Here is a 23,410-nt window from a genome sequence, read left to right on the forward strand (position 1 = left end):
TGGGGGATTGACAAACAAGCGAGCTCACTCTAGTAGCCCGTGGCGCCAGGCGCCTTCTCGTCCTTGCGCAGGCTCACGAGCAGCTCACGGAAGCGCTCCTTGCCGGATCCAGAGGCACCACCCTTGGTACCCTTGCCGCTGACATCCACCAGCTTGGCGATACGGTCCCAGCTAGTGCCGCCAGAAACAGTGTCCTCCTGGTTGGCCAGGAACTCCTCAGCTTCCTTTCGTGTCTGGGCAATTCCCTTCTCCTTCTTGTTGTTATAGTTGTCATAAAAGTCGTCGATGTTTTGCTGGGCCTCCTTGATGGTCTCCTCTCGCTGAGCGGCAAATTGTTCGACACGCTTCGCAATCTGGGCATCTCGGCGTTCGCGCCACTCCTTGATAACCTCGGGCTCCTCCTCTTCCTCAGCATAAGCTTGGTATCCCGAGTTGTAGCTGACAGAAGGTCCGGTGACAGCGGTTCCGCCGGGCGCAAGTCCAGTACCCTGTATCCGTACACGTATCAGCATCTGTATCCACGGCCCCTTTGGAAGGAGCAACTCACCGCATCAGGCTGAGTCAAGTCAGGGAACTGAGACTCAAATGTTGACTGCTCATTGCCGCCGGAACCGAGGAGATCGCCTTCGGCATCGACAAAGGCAGCAGCGTCATCGTTGGTCGCGAACTGGTCAGCATCGTCTCCGAGAAGAGCCTTCTCGCGGGCGAGGAAGTCATCAGTCGAGGGCTCGGCGGATGGGTCCTTGATATCGGTTTGCGCTTGATCATTTCACATTAGCTCCCAGCTCTCTCATACTCCATCGTCATGGACTCACCCCCCGAATCAAAGTCCTCGAGAGATGGGAATCGGTCGGCCATTTTATCGATGCGCGAGGGTGTTGTCTTGTCGAAGAAGATGTGCGCAGTTGCAGGAGAGTAAAGGTAGGATGGTAACGAGCGAAGCGACGACGTCAGGGATTCACTGCTGTTGTTGTTGCGATCCTCCTATTCAGGTACCGCCTGCCAAATAGGCCATCCTAGCTGATGATGTGGAATCTGCCGGGCGGTGAGTGGTCTTGTTCCAAAAGAAGCTTAGCGGGTGGGTCTCTAATATTCGATAACACCATATGCTCACATGAAACCATGCATATAGAAGCTATTTTCGCATTAGCGGATGTTTATTTGGATACTTGCCCAAGCTCCTGTTCTATAAACTCTCCTGGTTTTACCAGAGAAAACTTCACTTCATCGCACAACTCAGTCACGCATCACTTTCAGTCATACGGCAAACATTCTCAGGTCAAGCGCAGCGCAACCCGTTCCAACTGGTGCTGTTTTCGTGAGGGAGTCGGTTGGCGCGAGCTCTGAACAATCTCCCTGCAAGTAGCTGTCGTAGACGATTCAAGTGGTACCACAGCAACGACTCCAAGTTGGCTCTTAAATTGATACCCTACGCCACCTATTTTATTCGCTTGAGGCTGCGCTTCTCTCCATTCTCATCCGTTTCTATCTCTCGCTACAAGGAGGACTAGCGCAGTCAACATGGCTTACAATGATGATTCTGTGCTGGCGCGGCTCTCATCGCTCACTGAGACCCACGACAGCATTGCCACTGCTGCCCAATGGATCATGTTTCATCGGTATGTCTGCTTGCCTTGACGGCTTGGGTAAGAAACAATGGACTAATGCAAGTCGGTAGGAGACATGCAGACCGCACAGTCCAGCTCTGGTTGCAACGCCTCAAGGACTCGTCCAGCACCAAGAGGTTAAGCTTGATCTACCTCGCGAACGGTATGTTTGACATGGCTCATTATGAGGTTTCCAACAACAGCTAACAACCATTCAACAGAGGTGGCCCAGCAGTCCAAGATCCGACATAAGGATGACTTTATCATAGCCTTTGCTCCAATCATCGCGGAAGCTGTGTCTATCGCGTACAAGGGTGCTCCCGCTGAGCTCCAAGCGAAACTCAAGCGCGTGGTGGATGTTTGGAAGGACCGGACAATTTTTGAATCGCCCATCCAGGCCGCTGTTGAGGCTCGTATCGAAGGTCAGTTGTACGAAAACAACCCAGCAGAGTGAGTGCTAATTTGTGGTATAGAGCTTGACAAAGCTCGCGGTACAGCCAAATCCAGTTTTGGGGGCTCTCCCTTTGGTGGTGGTGGTGGTGCAGCTCCTATTCCAGCCGAGTTTGCACCACTGGTGACTGCTCATCAGACTGTCACCAAACTGAGCATCCCCTTGAAGGCCACGGTCGCGTCAGCAGACCAGGAGTACGAGAAGCAAACCAACTCTTCAACCCCAGTTCCTTCGGCCCCTGTCTACGCTGCTCGTCTCAACGGTCTCCTCAAGACCCTTGCCAATGCTGAGAGCGCGGTTGCCGAGTGTGTGAAGGCACGAGAGGACCTTATCTCTGGCTTGGAGAAGCTGCTTGGTGCCAATCGTGCTGCATTGGAACATGACAAGACTGCCGCGGCCCAGTTGACGTCTCGAAAGACGGAGATTGAGGAGAAGAAACATGCGGTGGAGGTGGGCATCATGCGAGCCTTGGGTCCGGCGGACAGCAACGGCACTCCAGGAGAGGGAGAGGGTTCTGGCACACCACCAGAGCCTGACAGACCGGAGATGGAAGCACTTACTCCCCCTCCTATGGAACCCTTCGGCGCGCCTACCCCTGAGGCGTTGACTCCGGAGGGTAACCCGCCTGCTGCAGCTACTACAGCTGAGGATGAAGCGCCATCCTACCAGTCGCTGCCAATCTCAACTAATGGATCCAACAAGCGGCGTCGGGTCGACGATGGTGACGACTTTCCGGATTTGGGAGGTGATGACGGCATTGATGCTGACGTTGCTGAAATGCTCAAGGAGGAGTCCAAGTCATGATCCAGCATCAGTTCAGGGGAAGTCAGCGTTATGACTCCAAGTTCCTTTTGAAGCTCAGTTGGAGGACACTAATGGGCGATACACGGGTTTCTTGGCAAGATTTACTGTATTCTTAATATCCGGACAAGGACAAATTTCCTATTTTCCAAGAAATGGAGGAAGATTGGATCCGTTGTGGTTCATGGTTATTGGGGTATGGTCGTTGTAAAGTAGTTTGTGGTGGGGTATCCTGGGTCAGAAATTGAGTTGAAGCACAAAGTGCTCGCCTTGTAATGGACCAATTTTCTATCCACGCATTGACTGAGAGACCCATTGACGAAAGCGGAACAATTGAAACATGTAATACCCAGTCAATGCCGTCTTCAGTCGGAGTTATACCCTTCACGTTCGGGCAGAAACCGAGTTCATTCGGTCAGTCGGATCGGTCGGGAACAGTGAGCGCGTAGCTCCGACCGAGGGGCGCCACAGGCGCGATAGAGGGCTCCACTCAAATTTTGAGTCTTAGCAGACAGAGGTTTGCTTCGTCCGTCGCAACATCGGAAGCTGAGAAATGCCGCGGCGATGACGGCATCGCAACCTCCTCAACTTTGATTTTTCCACTCTTACGTCCCTCCAACATACGAATTCCTCACGGCTCAGCTCGGTCCTGCTCTGCTCTGCTCTGCTCTGCCCCTTTGCCCTGGCAAACAGCGTGGCCTCTGAACATGCTCCGCTGAGTGGGCGTCTGAACAATCCCCCGCCGTCACCATGGTTTCGGGAGTAGCACGCCGGGTGCTGCTCCCACGCGTCGCCGAGACCTCCCCGCTGCCCTTACAAGTGTCTCTCGCTGCATCGCGGAGTTCATGGTCAGCTTCTCCCTACAAGTCCGACGCTTCTCCGCTCCAGGCGAGGTTCTTCCACGCCTCTTCCGCCCGCCAAACCGCACTGCCGCCCTTCTCTATCGCCGCCTTCCGATCATCGGCGCTCAACACCCAATTCCGTAATCCGCTCTCCCAGACGCAAGCGCAGACTCGGCCTCTTCAGAATGGTTCGGTAACTGATGCCTTGCGCCAATTCTCTACGGCGCCCCGTCTACTACGGGAGATCCAAACCAAGGCCGAGGAGGGCGTCAAGAAATCCGTTGAGGTAGAAGCTCAGCAAGAACAGACGGAAGAGCACGAGAAGCATGAGTTTACCAAGAGCGAGAAGGCTGCTCGGGCTGCGCAGGTCAATCTGTCCGCCAAGTTGTCCAAGGAAGGCAAGGTGCATGCCAAAGCCGGTCTGGACGAAATCTGGCGGTTGATCAAGATCGCGCGCCCGGAGCTTCGATGGCTCGGTATTGCCTTTGTCTTCCTCGTCATCTCCTCTAGTGTCACCATGTCTATTCCCTTTTCCGTCGGTCGAATCTTGGATCTTGCTACCAAAGGCGAAGCTGAGGATATCCGCCTGTTCGGATTGACTATGAACCAGTTCTTCTTTGGTCTCGGTACAATTCTGACTCTGGGTGCCATGGCCAACTTTGGCCGTGTGGTTCTTCTCCGTATTGTCGGCGAACGTGTTGTCGCTAGACTGCGATCCCAGCTTTACCGACGTACATACGTTCAGGACGCCGAATTCTTCGATGCGAACCGAGTTGGAGATCTTATCTCCCGTCTGAGCTCTGATACCGTCATTGTTGGCAAGTCGGTGACTCAGAATCTGAGCGACGGTCTTCGAGCCCTTTTCAGCGGAGGTGCCGGTTTTGCTATCATGGTCTGGACGAGCCCCAAGCTCACTGGTCTGTTGCTACTCATGTTTCCCCCTATCGCTGTGGGAGCCTTCATCTACGGTCGAGCAATCCGGAATGTCAGCAGGTCCATTCAGAAGAACCTGGGTACACTGACCAAGATTGCCGAGGAGCGTCTTGGCAACGTCAAGACTAGCCAGGCTTTTGTTGGTGAGGTTCAAGAAATCGGCCGGTATAACCGACAAATCAGAAGGATCTTTGCCCTCGGCAAGAAGGAGTCTCTGATTGCCGCTACTTTCTTTGCTTCGACTGGCTGGGCCGGTAACATGACTATCTTGGCCATGCTGGTCGTGGGAGGCAGCTTTGTACGAAACGGGTCCATGTCAATTGGAGATTTGACCTCATTCATGATGTATACAGCATTCGCAGGCTCCAGTCTGTTTGGTCTCTCGGGTTTCTACTCAGAGCTCATGAAGGGAGTTGGTGCGGCCAGTCGACTATTCGAACTCCAGGATCGCAAGCCTGGAATCCACCAGACCGTTGGTGTTCGAGTCAAGTCGGCTCAGGGTCCCATCAAGTTTACGGATGTCTCTTTTGCTTATCCGACACGGCCGGCCGTCAAGATCTTCAACGGGATCAACTTTGAGATTCCATCTGGCAGCAATGTCTGCGTTGTTGGTCCATCAGGAGGAGGCAAGTCAACAGTGGCCTCTCTCCTCCTCCGGTTCTACAACCCGACGAGTGGATCCATCACCATCAATGGTCAGGATATTTCCAAGATGAATATCAAGTCTCTGCGAAGACGGATCGGTATGGTCTCACAAGAGCCTGTGCTCTTTTCTGGTACCATTGCCGAGAACATTGCCTACGGAAAACCCCGGGCGAGCCGCCTCGAGATCATCTCCGCCGCTCGACGAGCCAACTGCAACTTTATTAGCGATCTGCCCGATGGCCTGGAGACCCAGGTTGGTGCCCGTGGTTCCCAGCTCTCTGGAGGCCAGAAGCAGCGCATTGCTATTGCGCGAGCCCTCCTCAAGGACCCTGATATCCTAATCCTTGATGAAGCTACATCTGCTCTAGATGCCGAGTCGGAAACTCTAGTCAACGAGGCTCTGGCCGGTCTCCTTCGTGGACGCAACACGACCATCTCTATTGCTCACCGTCTCTCCACCATCAAGCGATCTGACCAGATTATCGTTCTCAACAACGAAGGCAAGGTTGCTGAGATCGGCAGCTACCATCAGCTCGCGGCGGACAAGGAGAGCGCGTTCAGCAGGCTGATGGAGTGGCAGATGAGCGGTGGTGAGGTTCCCGAGAAGGGCAATGCTGCCTCTCGGGCACACATCACCGAGGCAGAGGAGCTCGAGGATGACCTGGAGAGGCGGGAAGAAGAGGATGATCTCGATATCTTTGAAGAGGAGGAGAAGAAGGAATCTAAGGATGAGGAGAAGCGTCCCTGAAGTGACGCATATGGCATAGAGCAAGCACCCTTTCTCGTCGCAAGGATGTAATACCACAGGCTCAACTCTGGGCCACTTGGGGGGGGAGAACCGGTTTTAGACGAATCATGTACATTATATATCCCGATATCTACGTCTGGGTTCTGTGGCAGATGATTCTGCTGCCAGCAGCTGCAGAGAGAACTCCACTCGACAGGTACCCTACTTTCATTGGCGTCGTCGGTCCGGTCTGTTATTTAATCCCAAAAAATGGAGAAAATGGATCAAGGGGTGGGGGCGGGCGGGCGTGAATAGAAGGCAGAGTTTCAATATGGTGTTTCTTGGCCAGGGGCCTCGCCTAACTAACTAACCGACATACGCAGTAATGGATCCATAGCAGTTATTCGTATATGAGTTGGCCTGCATCAAATATCACTGCGAGGCATATCCATATCCATACTCCATGCTCGAAATGATGAGAATAAGCAGATTTGAGTGGTAATCTTCTAGCGCGACGCCATCCAAGCCTCGTTCATGTGGTGAAGCCAATAACTATATCGCAGGTTGAGTTTCTCGGCAACGGCTGTCACATGTGACCCAAACGGATCAAAGACAAGCGGCATGACCCTGACCTAACGGCCAAGTTTAATCTCAAGGCTGCCTTGAGCTTCGGCGCAACACGATTTCCCTCCTTGGACAGCTTCATTCGTTGCTAAAAACAATATTGGACATCGTCTGATACATCAGATACTGGTATTTTTTGCTGCATTTCGCTTCTTCCTCAGCTTTGTTACAAGTACCCCGACAAGCAAGCTCCATGTCAACCGAAACCGAGGGTACGTTTGAGGTGGGGGGTGCCAGCCTGTACACAAAGACCTGGACGGTAAGTAGAGCCATGAACGTAAGGTCGAGACAAGAGAGGAGATGCTGATGTTTGAATAGCCCGAGGGACCCATCCGGGCCAAGGCCGTCTTGTTGCATGGCTTCAGTGACCACATCGGCTGGTACAACGACGTCTGCCGCGTCCTGGCATCCAACGGCATCCAAGTCTTTGGCTTCGACCAGCGCGGATGGGGTCGCAGTGTCAGGAAGCCCTCTGACAAGGGCAACACTGGCCCGACGACCCAGATCACTGCCGACATCGCCGCTTTCTTGCAGAGCAAGCTGCCCTCGGAAGTGCCGGTCTTTGTCCTCGGCCATTCCATGGGCGGCGGCGAGGCCATCACGCTCGCGGCTGATCCGCAGTACGCCGAGCTGGTGAGCCAGGTGCGCGGCTGGATACTCGAGGCGCCGTTCATCGGCTTCGCACCTGAGGAGGTCCCCAGTTCGATCAAGATCGCTGCTGGACGACTGATGGGCAGACTCCTCCCGCATTTCCAGTTGAAGCATGTCGTCACACCAGAGAACCTGACGCGAAGGCCTGAGATAGGCAAGGGGTTCCGGGACGATCCGCTGTGCCACGATACGGGCACGTTGGAGTGCTTGGCGGCGCTGCTCGACCGCACCGCAGCTCTGCAGTCGGGATCCGTCAAGCTCGGCAGCGAGGTGAAGGCGCTATGGCTTGGCCATGGCGACGTTGACATGGCGTGCAGCTACGATGCGGCCATCAAGTACATAGAGAACCAGGACATCGCAGACAAGGTCATCAAGACGTACAAGGGCGGGTATCATGCGCTACACCTGGACCTGTGTCAGGATGAGTTTGCAAAGGATGTCGTCAACTGGGTCCTAGAGAGGAGCCCGGATAATGGCAAGATCGAGGCAAAGCTATAGTGTAGCTGCGCTGGCAACGGTTCTCGTGCTACCTTGACCGAAGCCAAGGGTGGGGAACCTGTGATACAGAAGAGCCACTGGGCTCTGGGGTTTCGGGTACCTGTACGATGTGAGCGATGTAGTGAAGCATCACTTGATGCTGTCATACCTGTTTCGTGCATTTTCAGAGAAGTTTCGTTTATTTCAGAGAGCGACGAGGTGAGATTTTATATGGACGTCAGCACTTCACCCTGTGGCGAGCTGAGCTATCTGACTATCGATGGCTAGACCAGCAACTACCCCAGATTTATTGCCGTTTCTTGGCAACGCAGCAACCAACAGACCAATAGATTCAAACGCTGCAGCTGGGCCCTTCTCACGCTATCGATTTGTGATATGGAGTTTCCGCTGGTGAATGAACGTTTCCCGTTGCGTCAGGGGCGGGCCCGGGTGCCCATATCTGGTTCCGAAGATGCCCGAAACCCAGGACGTTTTCGAGACGCCCGAAGCTACGGGACGCGGAACCCAGCCCCGGCCGTTTTTCGAGGCATTCTCGGCGCCGTTGTGGACTATAATTGAACCTCATCCGCTCCCTAATTCAACGTCGTCTTTGCCGTTTCTCTTCCACCGTAATATCAGCCATTTCTTCCACCTCTCCCACGCCGCTCGGAGAGGACCCTCCGCCCCAAGCGCTCAGGGCGGGGACTCACTAACCCCTGCCCGACCCTCGCTCAAGTACCCCGCGTCCTTCGCACTATCGCTCCTGCAAGTGCACCTGCGTGGCCTCTGTTAAGACGCCCGTCGAAAGCGACCTTTTACACTTTGGGTGATCATCTCCCGGCGTGGGATCTTTGAGGGCCTTGCCGCTATTGACGTAAACACCCAGTCCCTTTGTCTTCGCTTCCTCTACTCGCAATCATGCCCAACCCACGTGGGCGGGCCAGAAGACATGGCTGGTTGGCCAGACCGGACCGGGTATGTTTGTTGTGGTGTTTATCAATCGCTTTGCTATCAGTCTCGCCTCTCCTTTTGGGGTAAGAATGGTAGGGAGGGCCAAGAAATCCATGTGACTGATCTTGGTTATTGGTGACGATCGTTTTGGCTCATCGCAACGCTAGGAGAGGCCTCTTTGAGGAGGAGAGAAATACTACTCCGCTCTTTAGGACCTGTTCATCCTCCCACAATATCTTGGTTCTTGTGTTTCCATCTCTCTTCTTTTGTGTTTGCACTTTCAGGAGTCTCGTTGTCTTACCCGGTCTTCCGGTCTCCTGCCACATCAAGAAGCCGCATTGTGTCGGTCTTCTCTTCTGGGACAGCTTCCCCTCAAGCTCGTCACCTCACTGACCGCCATCCTCGGCACTTGGATATGTCCCATTCGCTCGCGTGACTCCTCACGAGCCCTCGCAGCTTCTCAAATTCCCCTCCTCACAGCTCCCAAGTCGATTGAAAACTGCAGTCGCCCATCATGTCTCCCGACAACTCCAGCACCGTCATCCACCACCCACACGCCATTCACCTCCAGTCCCTCAATGTAGCTCGCAGCAGCTCGCGGAGCTCAAACAACCGCCATGCATCCAGTACCGCCTTTGAGCCCGTGACGGCGGACGACAACGAGACCATTGCCCGGAATCCCTCTCACTTGACAGATGTCGAAAGCCAGGTCACAGCCACTGGCCGCCGACACCCCAGCTGTCTCGACCCTGACCCGTATGGCCTCTCGCGGGCGTACAAGACGGACTCGGACCTAGACGAGATCAAAGCCAACACGTCGCGGAAGCGCGACGGCGCCGCTGGCCGCAAGTGCATCCCCGACCAGGTGGGCTCCAAAGTCAAGGCGCGCAAGCTCCAGGGCTTCTACAAGAACCAGAACGCGGCCATTGAGCGCATGCTCAAGTCTGTCGAGGAGCACCGCGACGAGGCCCGCCAGGAGCATGGCGATGATCAGCTCAAGTTCCGCATCGCCGTCTGGGGCTCCTTTGCTGCCAACATTGTCCTGTCGGCCGTCCAGCTCTACGCCGCCATCTCGTCGGGCTCCCTCTCGCTCTTCACTACCATGGCCGACTCCATATTCGACCCCCTGAGCAACCTCACCCTCATCCTCTCTGCCCGGGCCATTCGCCGCGTGGATCCCCGCCGCTTCCCCGCGGGCAAGGCCCGTCTCGAAACTGTGGGCAACATTGTTTTTTGCTTCCTCATGATTGCTGTCTCTCTCATTATCATTGCGTTTGCTTGTCAGGAGTTGGTTCAGGAGAAGGATGATAAGAAGTTCTACCTACCCTCTGTTGTCGCCGTCTGCTGCGCTTTCGCCACCAAGTTTGCCCTCTTCCTGTACTGCTGGGCGCTCAAGGACAAGTACAGTCAGATCAACATTCTCTGGCAGGATCACCGCAACGACCTTCTCATCAATGGCTTCGGTATCCTGACATCCGTCGGTGGTGCCAAGCTCCTCTGGTGGATTGACCCAATGGGCGCCATCCTCCTGTCGGTGCTCATCTCTGGTATCTGGCTGGGCACCGCCTTTGGCGAGTTCCTCCTCGTCGTCGGCGTTACGGGCTCTGTCGAGATGCAGCAGCTCATCACGTACGTGTGTGTCACTCACTCGGACGCCATCCAGGGCATCGACACGGTGCGGGTATACCACTCGGGCCCGCGTCTGATCGCCGAGGTCGACATTGTCATGGACCCAACTCAGACGCTGCAGGAGAGCCACGATGTGGCCGAGGCGCTGCAGTTCAAGCTCGAGGATCTTCCCGATATCGAGCGAGCGTACGTCCACATTGACTACGAAACGACACACAAGCCAGAGCACAAGTTCAAGAAGGATCTGTAGTTCTAGCTGCGGAATGTATTTTCAGGGGACGAGGGCGTCTTGAGAGTGGTTGAGGAGTTTAACAAGCTCGTATTGGGTGTTGAAATGTGTAGTTAAAGGGGTCATGGTGGCTTGAGACATGACCCAAGAGAGACAGGAGAGCTGAGACATTGCAGTTGAACACATTGGCAGATTCAGCTCTAGAACCCAAGTGTAAGATGGGGAGATGACATACCGAGATCAATAGACGCAGCTCTCGAACCAGTCAAAGCCAGCTCGATACTGTAGCAGGCAAAGTGTGTAAATCATGGACCGACTTTTTAGGAAGCAGGAAAGAGATACCATCATTGATGCAACTTAAGCTCACGTGGACCATGCAAGTAAGATCGTGTGATGCGCAAAGATCGACCTAATACGTAGATGAAACAGGCATCGTCGAGATATCTTTGATGCGGGTATGTGGGCGCATTGCAGATCTCGGCATATTGGGGTCCGGGGTAGTTCTGAGAACGAGGCTTCCCTGTCTGAAGGAAGTGAGATGGACTGGCATTGGCATGGGCAAAGACGCCTCCTCTCGGATGTACTTGGCCCGATTAAACATGGATGTCTCGGAGAGGAGAATCTCAGGCGTGGCGCAAAAGACGTCAGGGTTAATATCTGCAAGCAAGAGACGTCACAGCATTTCGACTGGCATATGAGAGGAGATTGGATGTCTTTATAAGGGATGAAGAGAAGAGGGGGCTCTGCAGCGCGCAGTGGTCGTATATGCGGTGTTAACATCCAATCTGCAACATCGATCAAGGGAAAGATGGCTAGGAATGGTTGAGATTGCGTATCCAGACCGGGCAAGCCTTGTTGCTTGATGCTAGGGCGCGTCGCATACTTGCAGCGGCTTACAAGGGGAACATGACCAGTTTGGGATGAATGCAGGAGACGGCCTCAGACCGGTGGCCATGGAGGACTAGGAAATGCCTCGAGCAATTGCAAATTTACGAATTGAAAATGGATAAGTCGTCTAATCCAGGATAATTAGCATGCACATCAGGCGAAAGGAATTCCATCATCGTGCAGCCGTTGAAATTAGTGGCGATTTGCTAGAGCCGCTGCCACTGGTCCAAGCCCATCTCGGCCGGGACTCGAGCCTGCCAAGGAGGTACCTACGTACCAACATATCAACCGCTGCAACCCCAAAAACATGTCTATCCGTTATGCTCATTTTTGATCACAGACGCACTGCTACCCTCAGACTTTCACCTCGTCGGCGCTTCTAGAACGCCCCTTGCTAGCCAGCCGTGGCTTGCAGCAGAGTTTCTGGTCCCTGAGGGAGAGAAAAAGTTCGCTGAAGCTTGTCCAAATTGCAGGGAGCGGTTTGGCGTTCATGCCTGCTGGTGGGGGCCGCCTGCTCCACTAGAAAACGGCAATCCCTGCGCCTCTGCCCCACAGGAGCTCGCTCGGGTAGCAGGCGCAAGGTTCCTGGCCAGGTTCCCCCTCCAGGGCCATCATCGGATCATCACATCACCATCCATCCATTGCTGCTGCTGCTGCACCTTCTCCCGCTCTCTTTACCTACCATCCTCTCTGTTATCACGTCACGTCTCGCTTCCAATCTTATTCCTCTCTTTTCCGAGAGTCCACCTGTCGATACGAGGGGATTTTTACAATATTCTCAAACGCACTAGTTAATTCGCTAGCTTTTTTTTACCAAGTCAAAGCTCCCGACGTCCTCTGCCTTGACTGACGACGACTCTTCGGCTTCTCGACGCGCTCCGTCCGTTAACCGCGACACCCCGTCAAACCTCCACCTTCCGACTCGCTCTCAGCATCTCCTCCTCTCGAGCTCCCATCCATGCGTTGCTGACCGGCATATTCAACCTGTAGCTGACCTGGGCGGATTGCTCCCGAGGTTTGTCTTACAGCCAAGGTCAACTCAGTCGCAATGGCCGCTTCAGGTGCAGGCGGGGAGCAAGTCTATGCTACGGTTCGTCCCCTATCCGCGCTCTCCGAGCTGTTCGGAGCTCCCATCCGACTTGGATATCGGCAAACTGACTCTGAGATAGCTTCTTCTGAGCGATTCCTACCTCCCTGGTCCGTCAATTACTTCCAATTAGCTTCCATACCCTCTCGACATCTCGCTGACCCTCCTCCAGGCGCCCTGGTTCTCGCACACTCCCTCCGCGATGCTGGAACCCATCGCAAGCTGGCCGTTTTGGTCACGCTCGACTCTGTGTCTGCCGACTCCATTACCCAGCTAAAGGTAAGTTCCCAATGCCCTACGTTTTCCAGATTTGCCCATGTTAACCAACCACCCCCTAGGCGGTTTACGACTACATCTTTCCCGTCCCGCGCATTCGCAATGACAACCCAGCCAACTTGTACCTTATGAATCGTGGCGATCTGCATTCAGCATTTACCAAGATCAATCTTTGGAAGCTCACGCAGTTCTCAAAGATTGTCTACATCGACGCCGACATTGTCGCATACAGAGCTCCCGATGAGCTCTTCGATATCACCCACCCTTTTTCTGCCGCCCCCGACATTGGATGGCCAGATCTCTTCAACACGGGTGTCATGGTTTTGACGCCCAACATGGGTGATTTCTATGCCATGATTGCAATGGCTGAGAGGGGTATCTCCTTTGATGGTGCCGACCAAGGTCTCATCAACATGCATTTCGGCAACCAGTACAACCGCATCAGCTTCACTTACAACGTCACTCCATCCGCCCACTACCAATACGTCCCAGCGTATCGGCACTTCCAGTCCAGCATAAATATGGTGCATTTTATTGGCGCCAAAAAGCCATGGTTTACTGGCCGAGACGCCCCTCGCGGGGCCGATCCCTTCAACGACATGGTAGGGCGATGGTGGGCAGTCTATGACAGACACTATAGGCACCAAGTAGGTTGTTGACATTTTGCGAGCCGCAGAACCCGGGTTTGCTAACATAGTTATCTAGGAGTCTACTCCAGAAAAGGGGCCTCCTGCTCCCGAGTATGTGCAGTACTTTACCAAGGGTGAATGGCACCCTGAGCCGACACACGGGCAGCCACCTGCTGGTGAGCACCATTCCCATGACCAACAGGGCTCTTCTTCTGGTGGGCACCATCCTGAGCATCAACCGCATCATGATGGGCATGATCATGGACATCAGCACCATCCACAAGATTCCGGGCATCATCATGAACAACATCATGGCCAGGACTCTCACGGTGGAGCTCCAGCTCCTGGTCCCCAGGGCGAACAAGCTCAGCATGAACACCACTCGGAGCACCACGGCACCGAGCATCACCACCATGAAGGGGCCCCGCATGTGCACCAACATATAGAGCCAAAGAATGAGCCTCCCCCTATTACGATGCACAGCTGGGATGCTCAAAGGTAGGCATAGCGTTTGTAGCCCTCTAGCCCCCGAGTGAATTACTGACCTTATTAGACAACCGCCTCCCTCCGACTCGAAGCCTGAAGCGATGAACTTCCCATCAACGCATTATGAGATGTCCCAGGACACAACCCCGTTCGTCCCGCCCGAACGATACCCAAGTCCGCCAAAGAATATGTGGTACGAGGTTCCCAAAGAGCCTCCAGCTCCGCCCACCAAGGCACCTTCTGAGATTTTCCCTTGGGAGCGCAACCGACCACCCCCGACAAGAAGCTTTGCAGAGCCCCCTGCACCAGAGCCTGTACCAGAGCCTGTCGTCGAGCCCACGCCACAGCCTTCGGTGGTGCATACGGGAGGGCCTTCACACCAACCTCCAAGCCAACCTTCATGGCAACCCTCGGGAGAACCTTCAAGGCAGCCCTCAGGGCAGCATTCGGTACAACATTCGGGACAACAGCCAGGACAACAACCAGGACAGCCGTCTGGAGAATACTCCAGAGAACCTTTGGTGGGATCTTCGGTAGAATCTTCCATGGGACCATCTGCAACAACCGAGGTTCTGACTGAATCCGCTGGAGTAGCTTCGTCCACGACCGAAGCAAAGAGTGAGCCATCCACGCCAGTCACGCCAACCGTTCAGATCATTCCATCAGATCCCTGGACGTCATTCACGCGTGTCAATGCCTGGGATGAGGTCCCAGAGATTGAGCGTTATGTTGAAGGTCTGCGCGGCCACCGACGTGGCAAGAGTTCGGGCTCCCTCGGGCGTATCAAGAGCCCATCAACTGCACCGTGGAGAGATGACCGGGGTGGTGTGAGGCTTCGCGGTATGAAGCTCACTGATTTCCCCAGCGCAGCGGAGCGTCCGAGTTTGCCAGTGACACCAGCGCCGATCCACCGGCAGTCATTCTGGTCGGGAGATGACACGGAACATGGGGGCCATGGAGGGGCAAGGCAGCTTCCGGAAGCTGAGGGGGTGCCGTCGCAGTCTGACTGGGTATGTGTGCATGGGAGACGATGGGGGCCTGCAGACTGCCTGTGTGAGTTGACTGACTTGGTGCTGCATCACCAGGATCCATTGGCACAGCTTCAGAAGTTGGCCAAGCAGCACGATGTGTTGCTAAAGAAGCTCGGTGGTGGGGACGAGGGCGAGGAGCGAGAGAGCGGTGCGGGAGGTGTGAGTCGCGAGATCCCATCACGCCCATTGCCCTTTGGTTCAGAGGATATAAGGTCACCTACTTATGTTGCGCAGTCGGTCCCAGGAGTGCTCAGCCCCCAGCCGGTGAAAGGCGAGAGGTCGGCGAGCATCCTGCGGGAGATGAGCAGTAGCAGCGGCCTTGAAGCCACGACTACGACTTCGAAACCGTCATCGATTCCCGAGCCGAGCTATTCAGGACCCGGGGCAGCATGGGAGAGGGGAGAGGAGTTCTTGGAGCGCGAGACCCCATTGCCACCCAAGGACGAGGACTTGGATGTGCTCGAGACATAGGAGGTGATTTTGGGGTCGACTAACACTCTTGGACTGGAAGACATGGACGCCTTCGGAGATGAGATGGAATGATTAATGCGCACCGTTTTAACGGACAAACATGGGAGCAGGTATAGGTACAGGTACAGGTATGGCGGAATTCTTGGGTAACCGTACCGCGGATACGGGTTTTCTTTGTCAATCGCGCTCTTGGCTTACCTTGGTCACCTTTATTTTTCTTTCTTCTACTTTGCTTCGACGCTCATGGTCAACGGTGGAGGAACAGCAAGGAGGGGAGGGTATATTTTGTCTCGGAATGTTGACACTATGGAAACGTCTCTTTAGGAGTCATCAAGAGCAGAAAGCATATTTCCCTTTGAGCCGCTGCCTTTTGGATTCATCCGACTCGCCTGTCTTCTTCCTTATTGCATCCTGCATCTCTCTGCTGTGTGTTTCTGTTATTCGCTTTCGTATGTTCCGATGCATTGTTTGTCTTGCCCCCTGACTTTCCATATCTGCATCATCTCCTTTTTACTCATCAATCAGCATCCCGTCACTGCGACGACCAATGGCATCATCATCATCGTCATAGGAGTTTCTGGGTCATGTCGAGACTTGATGTATAGTACGGATTACTTTCGCATGTCCAGCGTTGGAAGATGTACAATATTCGATTCGGCAGTCACAAACTTGTATTCTTGAGTATTGCAGTATATTATCAGCCAACATGAATAATGTCAAGTCTGGATATGTGATACTTGTTCGATAATAATACCATCAGGTAAAAAAGAGTGGGTGACCTGATCACGCTTCTCATTCTGCTATGTCTTGTCTCTGATACAACCAATATCCACGTTTCTACAGCCCATCCATCATCTTGACTACTGTTAGTCATGTGTGTACACAACAGGCCCCATACAATCAAGCAAAGAAAATCAATATGAAAAAGGAACGAAAAAAACTCCCCCAAAACGCCGGGTTCATGTCGCTACTTGGAGTAAAAGATGTGAGTTTTGAGCTCATTGATGAGCCAACTGAGTATGTATGTATGTATGCAGTGGGTATGCCGGTGTAGAGAGAGAGAGGTAGGGGGAAGTGCATCTAGCTTTTTCAGCTCAATCATCGTCTAGTCCTCCCTCCGCTCGCTGCTGGTGCCCTCTTCACTTCTGGCCATTCCCTCCTCGTCATCTACATCCTCAACAGTTACAGCCCGAGCCTTTCCTTTGGCGGGCTTCGTCTCTGGCAAGTCGTCCGAGTCACTTGACTGCGCCGACGAATCGTCTTGCTGCATCTGCTGGTGAGGCTCTGCCTCCGGGTGGGCTAGCTGAGATGATGGGTCAACAGGAGCAGCTTGGCCCGCAGTTGCATGTGGCTCGTTTCGAGGTACTGAATCAGTCTGATCCAGACGAGCGCCGCTGCCACCAAACAGCTGAGCCGATCCTCCCCAGTTAGGCATGCGAGGGCTGGGTGCAACTACAGTAGGAGGGTCCACGGCGCGCATAAACTGAGAAGTGAACTGAGAGGGTTGGGAAGAACGAGAGATGGTGGTCTCAGGGGCAGAAACCGACGAGCTGGGTTCAGTCGAGGCCTGGGCGTCATTACTTCCACTTCCACTGGGGGACGGCTGTCTGGCTGTAGGCGTAGGTTGAGGCACATTGTTACCATCAGCCACTGTCGCCTGAGGCCCAGCCTGAGGCGAGGGCTGAGTCGAGCTCTGGCCCCCATCAAGCCTATGCAGGGGCAACAGAGACCAACCAGGCGGGATGACAACACCCTCTGGGAGGTCGGTGCTTCCAGCGGGAATAGGCACGGCATTGGCAGGTGCGCCGTGCCGGGCCATGAGAGGGCTCGAGTTTCGTGGAGGGATAGTGGGGAATGAGGGGAAACCGGGTGGTTGGGTCACGGCCACTTGAGGTGGCATCTGATAGTGGTGATGGTGATGGGGGACCAGGGGAGATTGCGTCGTGGGAAGAGCAGAGGAGGGTGCCGACTGGGACTGGCCACCCTGCGATTGCTCTTGAGGCTGCTGGTGCCTTTGACGGAGGCGTTGAAGCTCAGCCTGAAGCAGATGTACGGTTTGCAATTCTTGCTGTGCAACCTGAAGTGACTGCAATTCGCGTTGAATCATCATATCCGCTTGATACAGCAGAGTCCCAATATTCTGAATGTTGTCTCCGGTGAGCGGCTGAGGAGTAGCCGGACCAGTCTGGGCAGCAGGGTTGGGAGTAGCAGCCGCTGGTGTAGGAGGAGCCAGGCCCTGATTAAAGGCAGCTTGAGGCATACCGAACTGCTGAGCAAGCTCTCGCACTTGCTGGCCGTTGGCTCCGAATCCTATCCGTATGGGGCCAAAGTTGAATATTCTCGGCCCTTGGCGCTGTTCAGGTCCAGCTCCATCCCCGTTCTGCTGCCCCTGAGCTGCGGCGTTTCCAGCATCTGCTGGGGCTTGCTGGTTTGCAGGGCCCCTAGCTCCAAGCTCAATTCGAAGCCCGGCTGCTCTGTTCTCGGCTGCTCGGGCATTATCGTTGAGGCTAACGGGCCGACGGCAGATAGGACAGGCCTGTTGGCGTTCAAGCCAGCTCTTGAGGCAGCCAAGGTGCAGAATATGCCCACAGGGAAGCTTCTTGGGCCGGACTCGGTCAATCGTGTCTGGGTTATTTTGGGGATCCCAGAGCTGCATGTCCTCGCGGCAAATAATGCACGTGTTCTCTCTTGCCAAGTCCTCCTCGGTAGCATCGGGATATCGATTCATCTCCTGTACGGCCTTTCGGTATCGCAGCAGAGCTCCCAGTCTCTTGATAAAATCCCTTGAGGTCATGAACAAGTCCCTCATGATGTGGATAGGGAGGCCATAGAAAGCAAGGAGCATAAAGAAGAAAGCCACGTAAATGCCCAGCTTCATCATGTCTAGTCTCGTCAGTATTGCACTTGGATTATAAATCGACAATTCTTACCACTTATGAGGTCCAGCCAGAGCACAAATTCTCCCTTGGCTGACCATCCTGGCACCTCAATATCCATCTCTTCGATGTCGTCTGGGTTGGGCAGAGGTTCATCAGAAACCTCCTCGCCTGCTGCCGCCGCCGCCTCCCGTTGCTGCACGATAGTATCCCGCTCCCTTTGAACCTCGGCCCTCCGCGCAGCCAGACGCCTGTGCTTCTGTGTCTCTTCAATGCGGTGCTCCACCAGGGAGAGTGCGTAGCGAGCCGACGTCCGCCATGAGCAGGTCGCCAGAATGGCAAATTCAAACAAAAACATAAACATCATGTTGGGTTTCGCCTGCTGAATAACCGTGTTGACCGTGTAGCGGAGGATAAACATGTCGTAAGCGAAGCTCAGCAACAGGGACGCGCTGAGTCGCAAGTGGAAGAGACGGGGATTCGGTGGTGGTGCCTGCTCGAGCAGCTCGACTCGTGCGTCGCCGATCCATCCCCAGATCTTGCCCGTAACCAGGGCTGTAAACATGACGAGGAACCAGGCCCCAATCTCGTCTCGGAAGATGGTCATGGCCAGGCATGTCTCTGTTATCGCAAACCAGGCTCGTTCGGTAAGTTGCTCGACCTCGACGGCGCGGAGGGGGCCAAAGAAGAGCCGGATGAGTCCGTATACGATGCTGCTGTACAGCAGCAGCGAAAAGTTGACCAATACCTGGTGGTTGTGAGATCAGCATGGGATTACGCTCACGATGAGGGGAGCTCCGGTTTGCGGGACCGCGGGGGGACACATACCAGCAGACAAGAGTTGCTCTGGGCCAGATAGACCATGGCCGAGTAGAAATTGGCGCGCTGGTAAAAGGCCGAGAGCACGATGGTGCCCGCGAGGGCCGTCGAGGCCTGGATGCACAACTGTCAGCGCGGGTTCTGGGTGATCTACCATAGCTCCAGATAGCTTCCCCAAGCTTCCACCAAGAGATCCATCCATTACTTACCCCAGCATACCAGCCCAGCCGCATCTTGTTGGGCATGGAATCTCCAGCGATAGTGGGATAGCTCTAAAATTGGAAATGGTAACAGATCATTCCCGCATCCCCATTGTCGAAAACCGCGCGTCGCTTGGTGAGTGTTTCGACAAGAGTAACAAAGGCGCCTCTGCTGTAATGTGCTTCTTGATGCCACGTTAAGCAGAGCCAGAGCCACACGAGCGATGACGCAGGGGTGGCGGCCGAGGCACGTGATGCTTATCGCACCTTCTCAGTTCGCAACGCGGGTTGCCGGTGTTTACCCGCTTGGTCATCAGAATCAGCGGGAACTTGGTTGCTCGTGATAAGCCTACCCTAAAGCCGGGGACGAAGAATGAGTTTCTGACAGGTTGAACAGAACACTTCAACTTCAACTTACATACTCCGATAATCCATTGTCTGGTATGAAGTAAGCTAGATCATACACTTGGCTTTCCATGTGAGTTGAGCCCGAATTATCCGGCCTAGTTGTTCAATTGCTGATTGCGGCCTGCTGTGCTTCGTCTAAGTGAGTTCTGTTGGCAGAGCTTGATACAACATCCGCCATGGCAGCGCCGATTCTCACACCAGCATTACTTGGGGCAATCAGGAAACAACCCAATCTACCCCAAAATACGTGGTACTTTATTGCTGCCACGACACTATCTGCGCTCAATCGGCCAGACGAACTGCCCAATGTCTACAAGCATGCTGTTGAAGCAAGTCCTGACATAGCCGAGGCTATACCAGGGCGGGATGAGCAGCTAAGCATATCGAGGCGCATTCGCGAGGCCCTCCTAAAAGCATCTGCAGTTGGAGGCATGCCAAGAGTACGCAAGACGGGAGGACATAATGCCAAGCCGGAAACTGACTTCGCACATAGACCATCAATGCTCTGCTGACACTCAAGACCGTGACGCCAGAGGACCTCCTCGACGCAACTCCTGGGGACAAACCTTCCCCGAGGTTTAAGGATGTATATCAAACATCGCCATCGGAGGTGCTGGAGCGCGGCCAGACCTTCTTCAACCAGATATATGGCAAGATTTCCAGGCGTGTGATGGGACAGATGGACCGCTCAGGAGCAGAGGACCTGGGCCTGATGGCGAGACTGACGTACGGCTACGTCCTCAGCAACACGGATGTCCTCACGCCAGCAGAAACTTCATTTGTGCTCATCGCTAGTCTTATACCACAAGACGTGAGTGAGAAACATCTCATCGGACTGCTCCTGGCCCACCTTGGACACGATACTGACTGGTCTGCCCTAGGTCAACCCTCAACTCAAGGGTCACTTGCGGGGAGCGCTCAACGGAGGAGCCAGCGTAGAGGAAGTAAGGGCAGTCAGAGATGTGGTGATAAAGATCTGTGAAGCATCTGGTATGAAAAGGCTCAGTGAAGATGCCACCGGGGGATGGGGCTGGAGAAGTGAAGTCGCAACAGTATAGAAGCATACACATGAAGCACCATTGGACATGACCACGGCTTGTTCGCATGTATACGACATACCCTGAACCACCCATCATGGGTGTCATAAATCGACATGACGGACCACACTGCCGGGCCAGTCACGTTCAGCGTACAACCCCAGATGCGTGTCATGATAATAACGGAAGTGTTATATGTCATGCATGCAACTTCCCGTCGATCATAATCGATCATGACCCATCTTATTATCGCAAGCAACAACTTCACGAATGCCCATTCCAGGAAACCTATTGCGTACGTAGTACATACTCACTCGGAAAGAATCTTCAGTAAGCATAGGGTTCCATTCTTCATACGGGCCCGTACGATGGATAGCGCTCCGTTTCATGTGCAAAGCGACCGCAAAAAAACGACCGTGTCTCTGCCCCTCTGTGGAGGAACGATGGCAGTTGAGTTGCCCTGCTCCCCGGGCAGTTGGGGCTCTGCTCGCCAAAGGTGTTGAGGACGGAATGAGTTCCGCAGTTAGGCGAGCCTGCGCGTAGATCCAGGCGTTGGAGTTCCGAGGTCACGCGCCTAGCCCAGGGTATCGACCAAACGAGTTAACTGCAATGAGGAAAGGATGAGCTTGCGAACCGGGGTTCGGGGGGCCGGAGAGTTGGAGAGGGGCGGCGCCGGGGGTGGCAGCCGGGGCGCGAGCCAATGTCTAATGCCGCTTGCTACCCGCAGATTCGAGGCAATCGAGGCCAGCCATGGCCAAATTCGGGCACACCATGGTCCTGGTCTGATGCTGCTCAATGCTGGTTCGCTGCAGGGGACCCTCGACATCTCATCGACAGGAGCTTCCCGTGGCCAAAGCAAAGGCAAACTTTCAACCGCCGGGGGGTTGAGACACTGCTTGACGAGTCTCGACCTTGAAGACGCCTGGGGAATTGACGCGGGTCGCCACGTCAGACTCTCCTCAACGGTCTGCTGTACTGTATCTGCCGGATGTATCTCATCAGACTGAGAGGAACCCCCACAACACCGACTTGACCATCTGGTGACGGATGCGCCTAGGTCGGCTGTCGTCGAGATGGGTACCCCAGGCACTTGGTACAATCTGGACCAGAGAGTACAGTATCCATCTGTACTCCGTATCCCCCAACAATTGCTTTCGCGAGAGAAGCTGGGACGCGGAAAGAATCCTTCGTCCTGTCGATCTCGTTGGGTCAAAATCACTTGATCCCCGTCGTCGTCCATGTATGATTGTTTCTAAGTCCGTGGGTTATTCCTCTGGCAGGCAGACAGCGGAACCACACCGATCGGCCGACCCCAGCACACCAGAGAGCTCCTGATACCGAAAAGGGAGCCTCCCCAGGTCCAGCAACCCAGGCTCCCCTTGCGTCATGCCGACTCTGGGCGGGCAGACTCAGACTCCAAAGACGAGAAAGCCTAGATGTGGGGAACCTCGGACCCTTGGAGCCATGTCGCAGCGCAGTCAAAGGAAAGGACTCAGTGGGACGTCCAACCACACCACAACCCTCTCAATCGCTTCAAGACGACCAGACAAACAACCCACCAAGCACATGATGCAGGGATCGCTCTGGACCCCACGGCTCGCCGACCAGCCACACCCTCTTTGAGACTCTGGTCGAAGCCCGATAGTGTTGCTCGTAGGCGAAAGCGGCAACTGGGAACCTCCAATAGAGGCAATCATGGCGACTATTTGAGGATGAAGCGTAACATTCTGGTCGGGGAAGGGTCGCATTATTCTCTTGGGCTGCAGGAAGGCTAGGATAAACTGGTTGAACTGCAGCCAAACACCAGGCTTGGACCGACGTCGACTTGCAGCAATAATCTCGGATGCATGGCTGTCCGAGGCTGTCACACACATTCTCTTTGTTCGCTGAGACCAGCGAATGGCCAGAAAAGGCCGGCCATGACAATCGCCAGGGCCGGGGTTTAGAAGAGGACCTACACTCCTCCGAAGGCCTGGTAGTTGGATCCTCGTCCCCCAGCACCAGCAGGCCTTGTTGCGGCTTTCGCCTCCAGAGCGTCTGGGTTTGAAGCCGGCAGGGCCCCCAAGGCGTCTCTTGCTGCCAAGGGGCCCATCATCCATCTCCTTGTCGATTGATTCTACACGTGGCCAAGGGCCAACAAGAGGGGCGGGCACGTCAAGCCCCCCGATGCTCTATCTTTGACAGGGGGGACCGGAAGCGGCAAGGCGCGCATCACCCACTGTGTCGGGTCACTCAGGACGAGGTTGCTGCCGACGAATCGACGTGAAACGAACCTCTACCGCCTAGTTCCGCACGCCTCTCCAAGCGCTGTGGACACGCGGGGCCTACCCAGGACAGCGCCCATGGTCTTGCGCCGAGTCTGCCCTCAGGATACTGAGCATTCTGAAGGCTCGAGCTCGCATTGAGTTCAGATACAGTCCGCGCGCGATGGAGCATGGTAGCATTCGGCCTTTGTACCCGTAGGATGAACCCGAGTCGCAGATTGTAGATCACTCGGTGTTAAATGCGGCCGCAATTATGTCGCCGATAACCAGCGGAAACAGCTTTTGGCAGGGAATCGAAGTGCTTCATTGAGCACCTTTCGAACGGGATCACTGTGGCAAGAAGCCAACAATTGACAATTCTCGCCAGGCGT

General features: G+C 54.7%; 8 protein-coding genes across 8 annotated transcripts; 6 read left to right on the forward strand and 2 right to left on the reverse strand.

The window, feature by feature from the left end:
• Positions 1-29: 29 nt before the first annotated feature.
• On the reverse strand, positions 30-975 carry NCS57_01247600 (Clathrin light chain; the record flags this gene model as incomplete). The annotated part of the gene is made up of 3 exons (XM_053062149.1): positions 816-975; positions 548-759; positions 30-488 (listed from the first exon to the last, which is right to left on the reverse strand). The coding sequence occupies exons 1-3, from the start codon at positions 856-858 to the stop codon at positions 30-32; spliced, it is 714 nt and encodes a 237-aa protein (XP_052908677.1). The 5' UTR covers positions 859-975.
• A 546-nt stretch (positions 976-1,521) lies between these two features.
• On the forward strand, positions 1,522-2,862 carry NCS57_01247700 (CID domain-containing protein; the record flags this gene model as incomplete). The annotated part of the gene is made up of 4 exons (XM_053062150.1): positions 1,522-1,619; positions 1,679-1,770; positions 1,829-2,029; positions 2,081-2,862. The coding sequence occupies 4 exons, from the start codon at positions 1,522-1,524 to the stop codon at positions 2,860-2,862; spliced, it is 1,173 nt and encodes a 390-aa protein (XP_052908678.1).
• A 747-nt stretch (positions 2,863-3,609) lies between these two features.
• Positions 3,610-6,027, forward strand: NCS57_01247800 (uncharacterized protein; the record flags this gene model as incomplete). Its single annotated transcript, XM_053062151.1, has 1 exon — positions 3,610-6,027. One exon carries the CDS (start codon positions 3,610-3,612, stop codon positions 6,025-6,027), a length of 2,418 nt encoding a protein of 805 aa, XP_052908679.1.
• A 796-nt stretch (positions 6,028-6,823) lies between these two features.
• NCS57_01247900 (Hydrolase-4 domain-containing protein) lies at positions 6,824-7,779 on the forward strand (the record flags this gene model as incomplete). Its single annotated transcript, XM_053062152.1, has 2 exons — positions 6,824-6,889; positions 6,949-7,779. The coding sequence occupies 2 exons, from the start codon at positions 6,824-6,826 to the stop codon at positions 7,777-7,779; spliced, it is 897 nt and encodes a 298-aa protein (XP_052908680.1).
• A 1,444-nt stretch (positions 7,780-9,223) lies between these two features.
• NCS57_01248000 (ZT-dimer domain-containing protein) lies at positions 9,224-10,588 on the forward strand (the record flags this gene model as incomplete). Its single annotated transcript, XM_053062153.1, has 1 exon — positions 9,224-10,588. The coding sequence occupies one exon, from the start codon at positions 9,224-9,226 to the stop codon at positions 10,586-10,588; it is 1,365 nt and encodes a 454-aa protein (XP_052908681.1).
• A 1,915-nt stretch (positions 10,589-12,503) lies between these two features.
• Positions 12,504-15,435, forward strand: NCS57_01248100 (uncharacterized protein; the record flags this gene model as incomplete). The annotated part of the gene is made up of 7 exons (XM_053062154.1): positions 12,504-12,545; positions 12,625-12,652; positions 12,715-12,821; positions 12,881-13,465; positions 13,524-13,945; positions 14,001-14,943; positions 15,019-15,435. 7 exons carry the CDS (start codon positions 12,504-12,506, stop codon positions 15,433-15,435), a joined length of 2,544 nt encoding a protein of 847 aa, XP_052908682.1.
• Positions 15,436-16,540: 1,105 nt separating this feature from the next.
• NCS57_01248200 (RING-type domain-containing protein) lies at positions 16,541-19,375 on the reverse strand (the record flags this gene model as incomplete). Its single annotated transcript, XM_053062155.1, has 4 exons — positions 16,541-18,318; positions 18,366-19,059; positions 19,140-19,244; positions 19,340-19,375. The coding sequence occupies 4 exons, from the start codon at positions 19,373-19,375 to the stop codon at positions 16,541-16,543; spliced, it is 2,613 nt and encodes an 870-aa protein (XP_052908683.1).
• Positions 19,376-19,914: 539 nt separating this feature from the next.
• On the forward strand, positions 19,915-20,796 carry NCS57_01248300 (uncharacterized protein; the record flags this gene model as incomplete). Its single annotated transcript, XM_053062156.1, has 3 exons — positions 19,915-20,178; positions 20,232-20,549; positions 20,620-20,796. The coding sequence occupies 3 exons, from the start codon at positions 19,915-19,917 to the stop codon at positions 20,794-20,796; spliced, it is 759 nt and encodes a 252-aa protein (XP_052908684.1).
• Between the last annotated feature and the right edge of the window lie 2,614 nt (positions 20,797-23,410).

Source organism: Fusarium keratoplasticum, chromosome 10 (assembly GCF_025433545.1).
Source record: "Fusarium keratoplasticum isolate Fu6.1 chromosome 10, whole genome shotgun sequence".
NCBI lineage: Eukaryota > Fungi > Ascomycota > Sordariomycetes > Hypocreales > Nectriaceae > Fusarium > Fusarium keratoplasticum.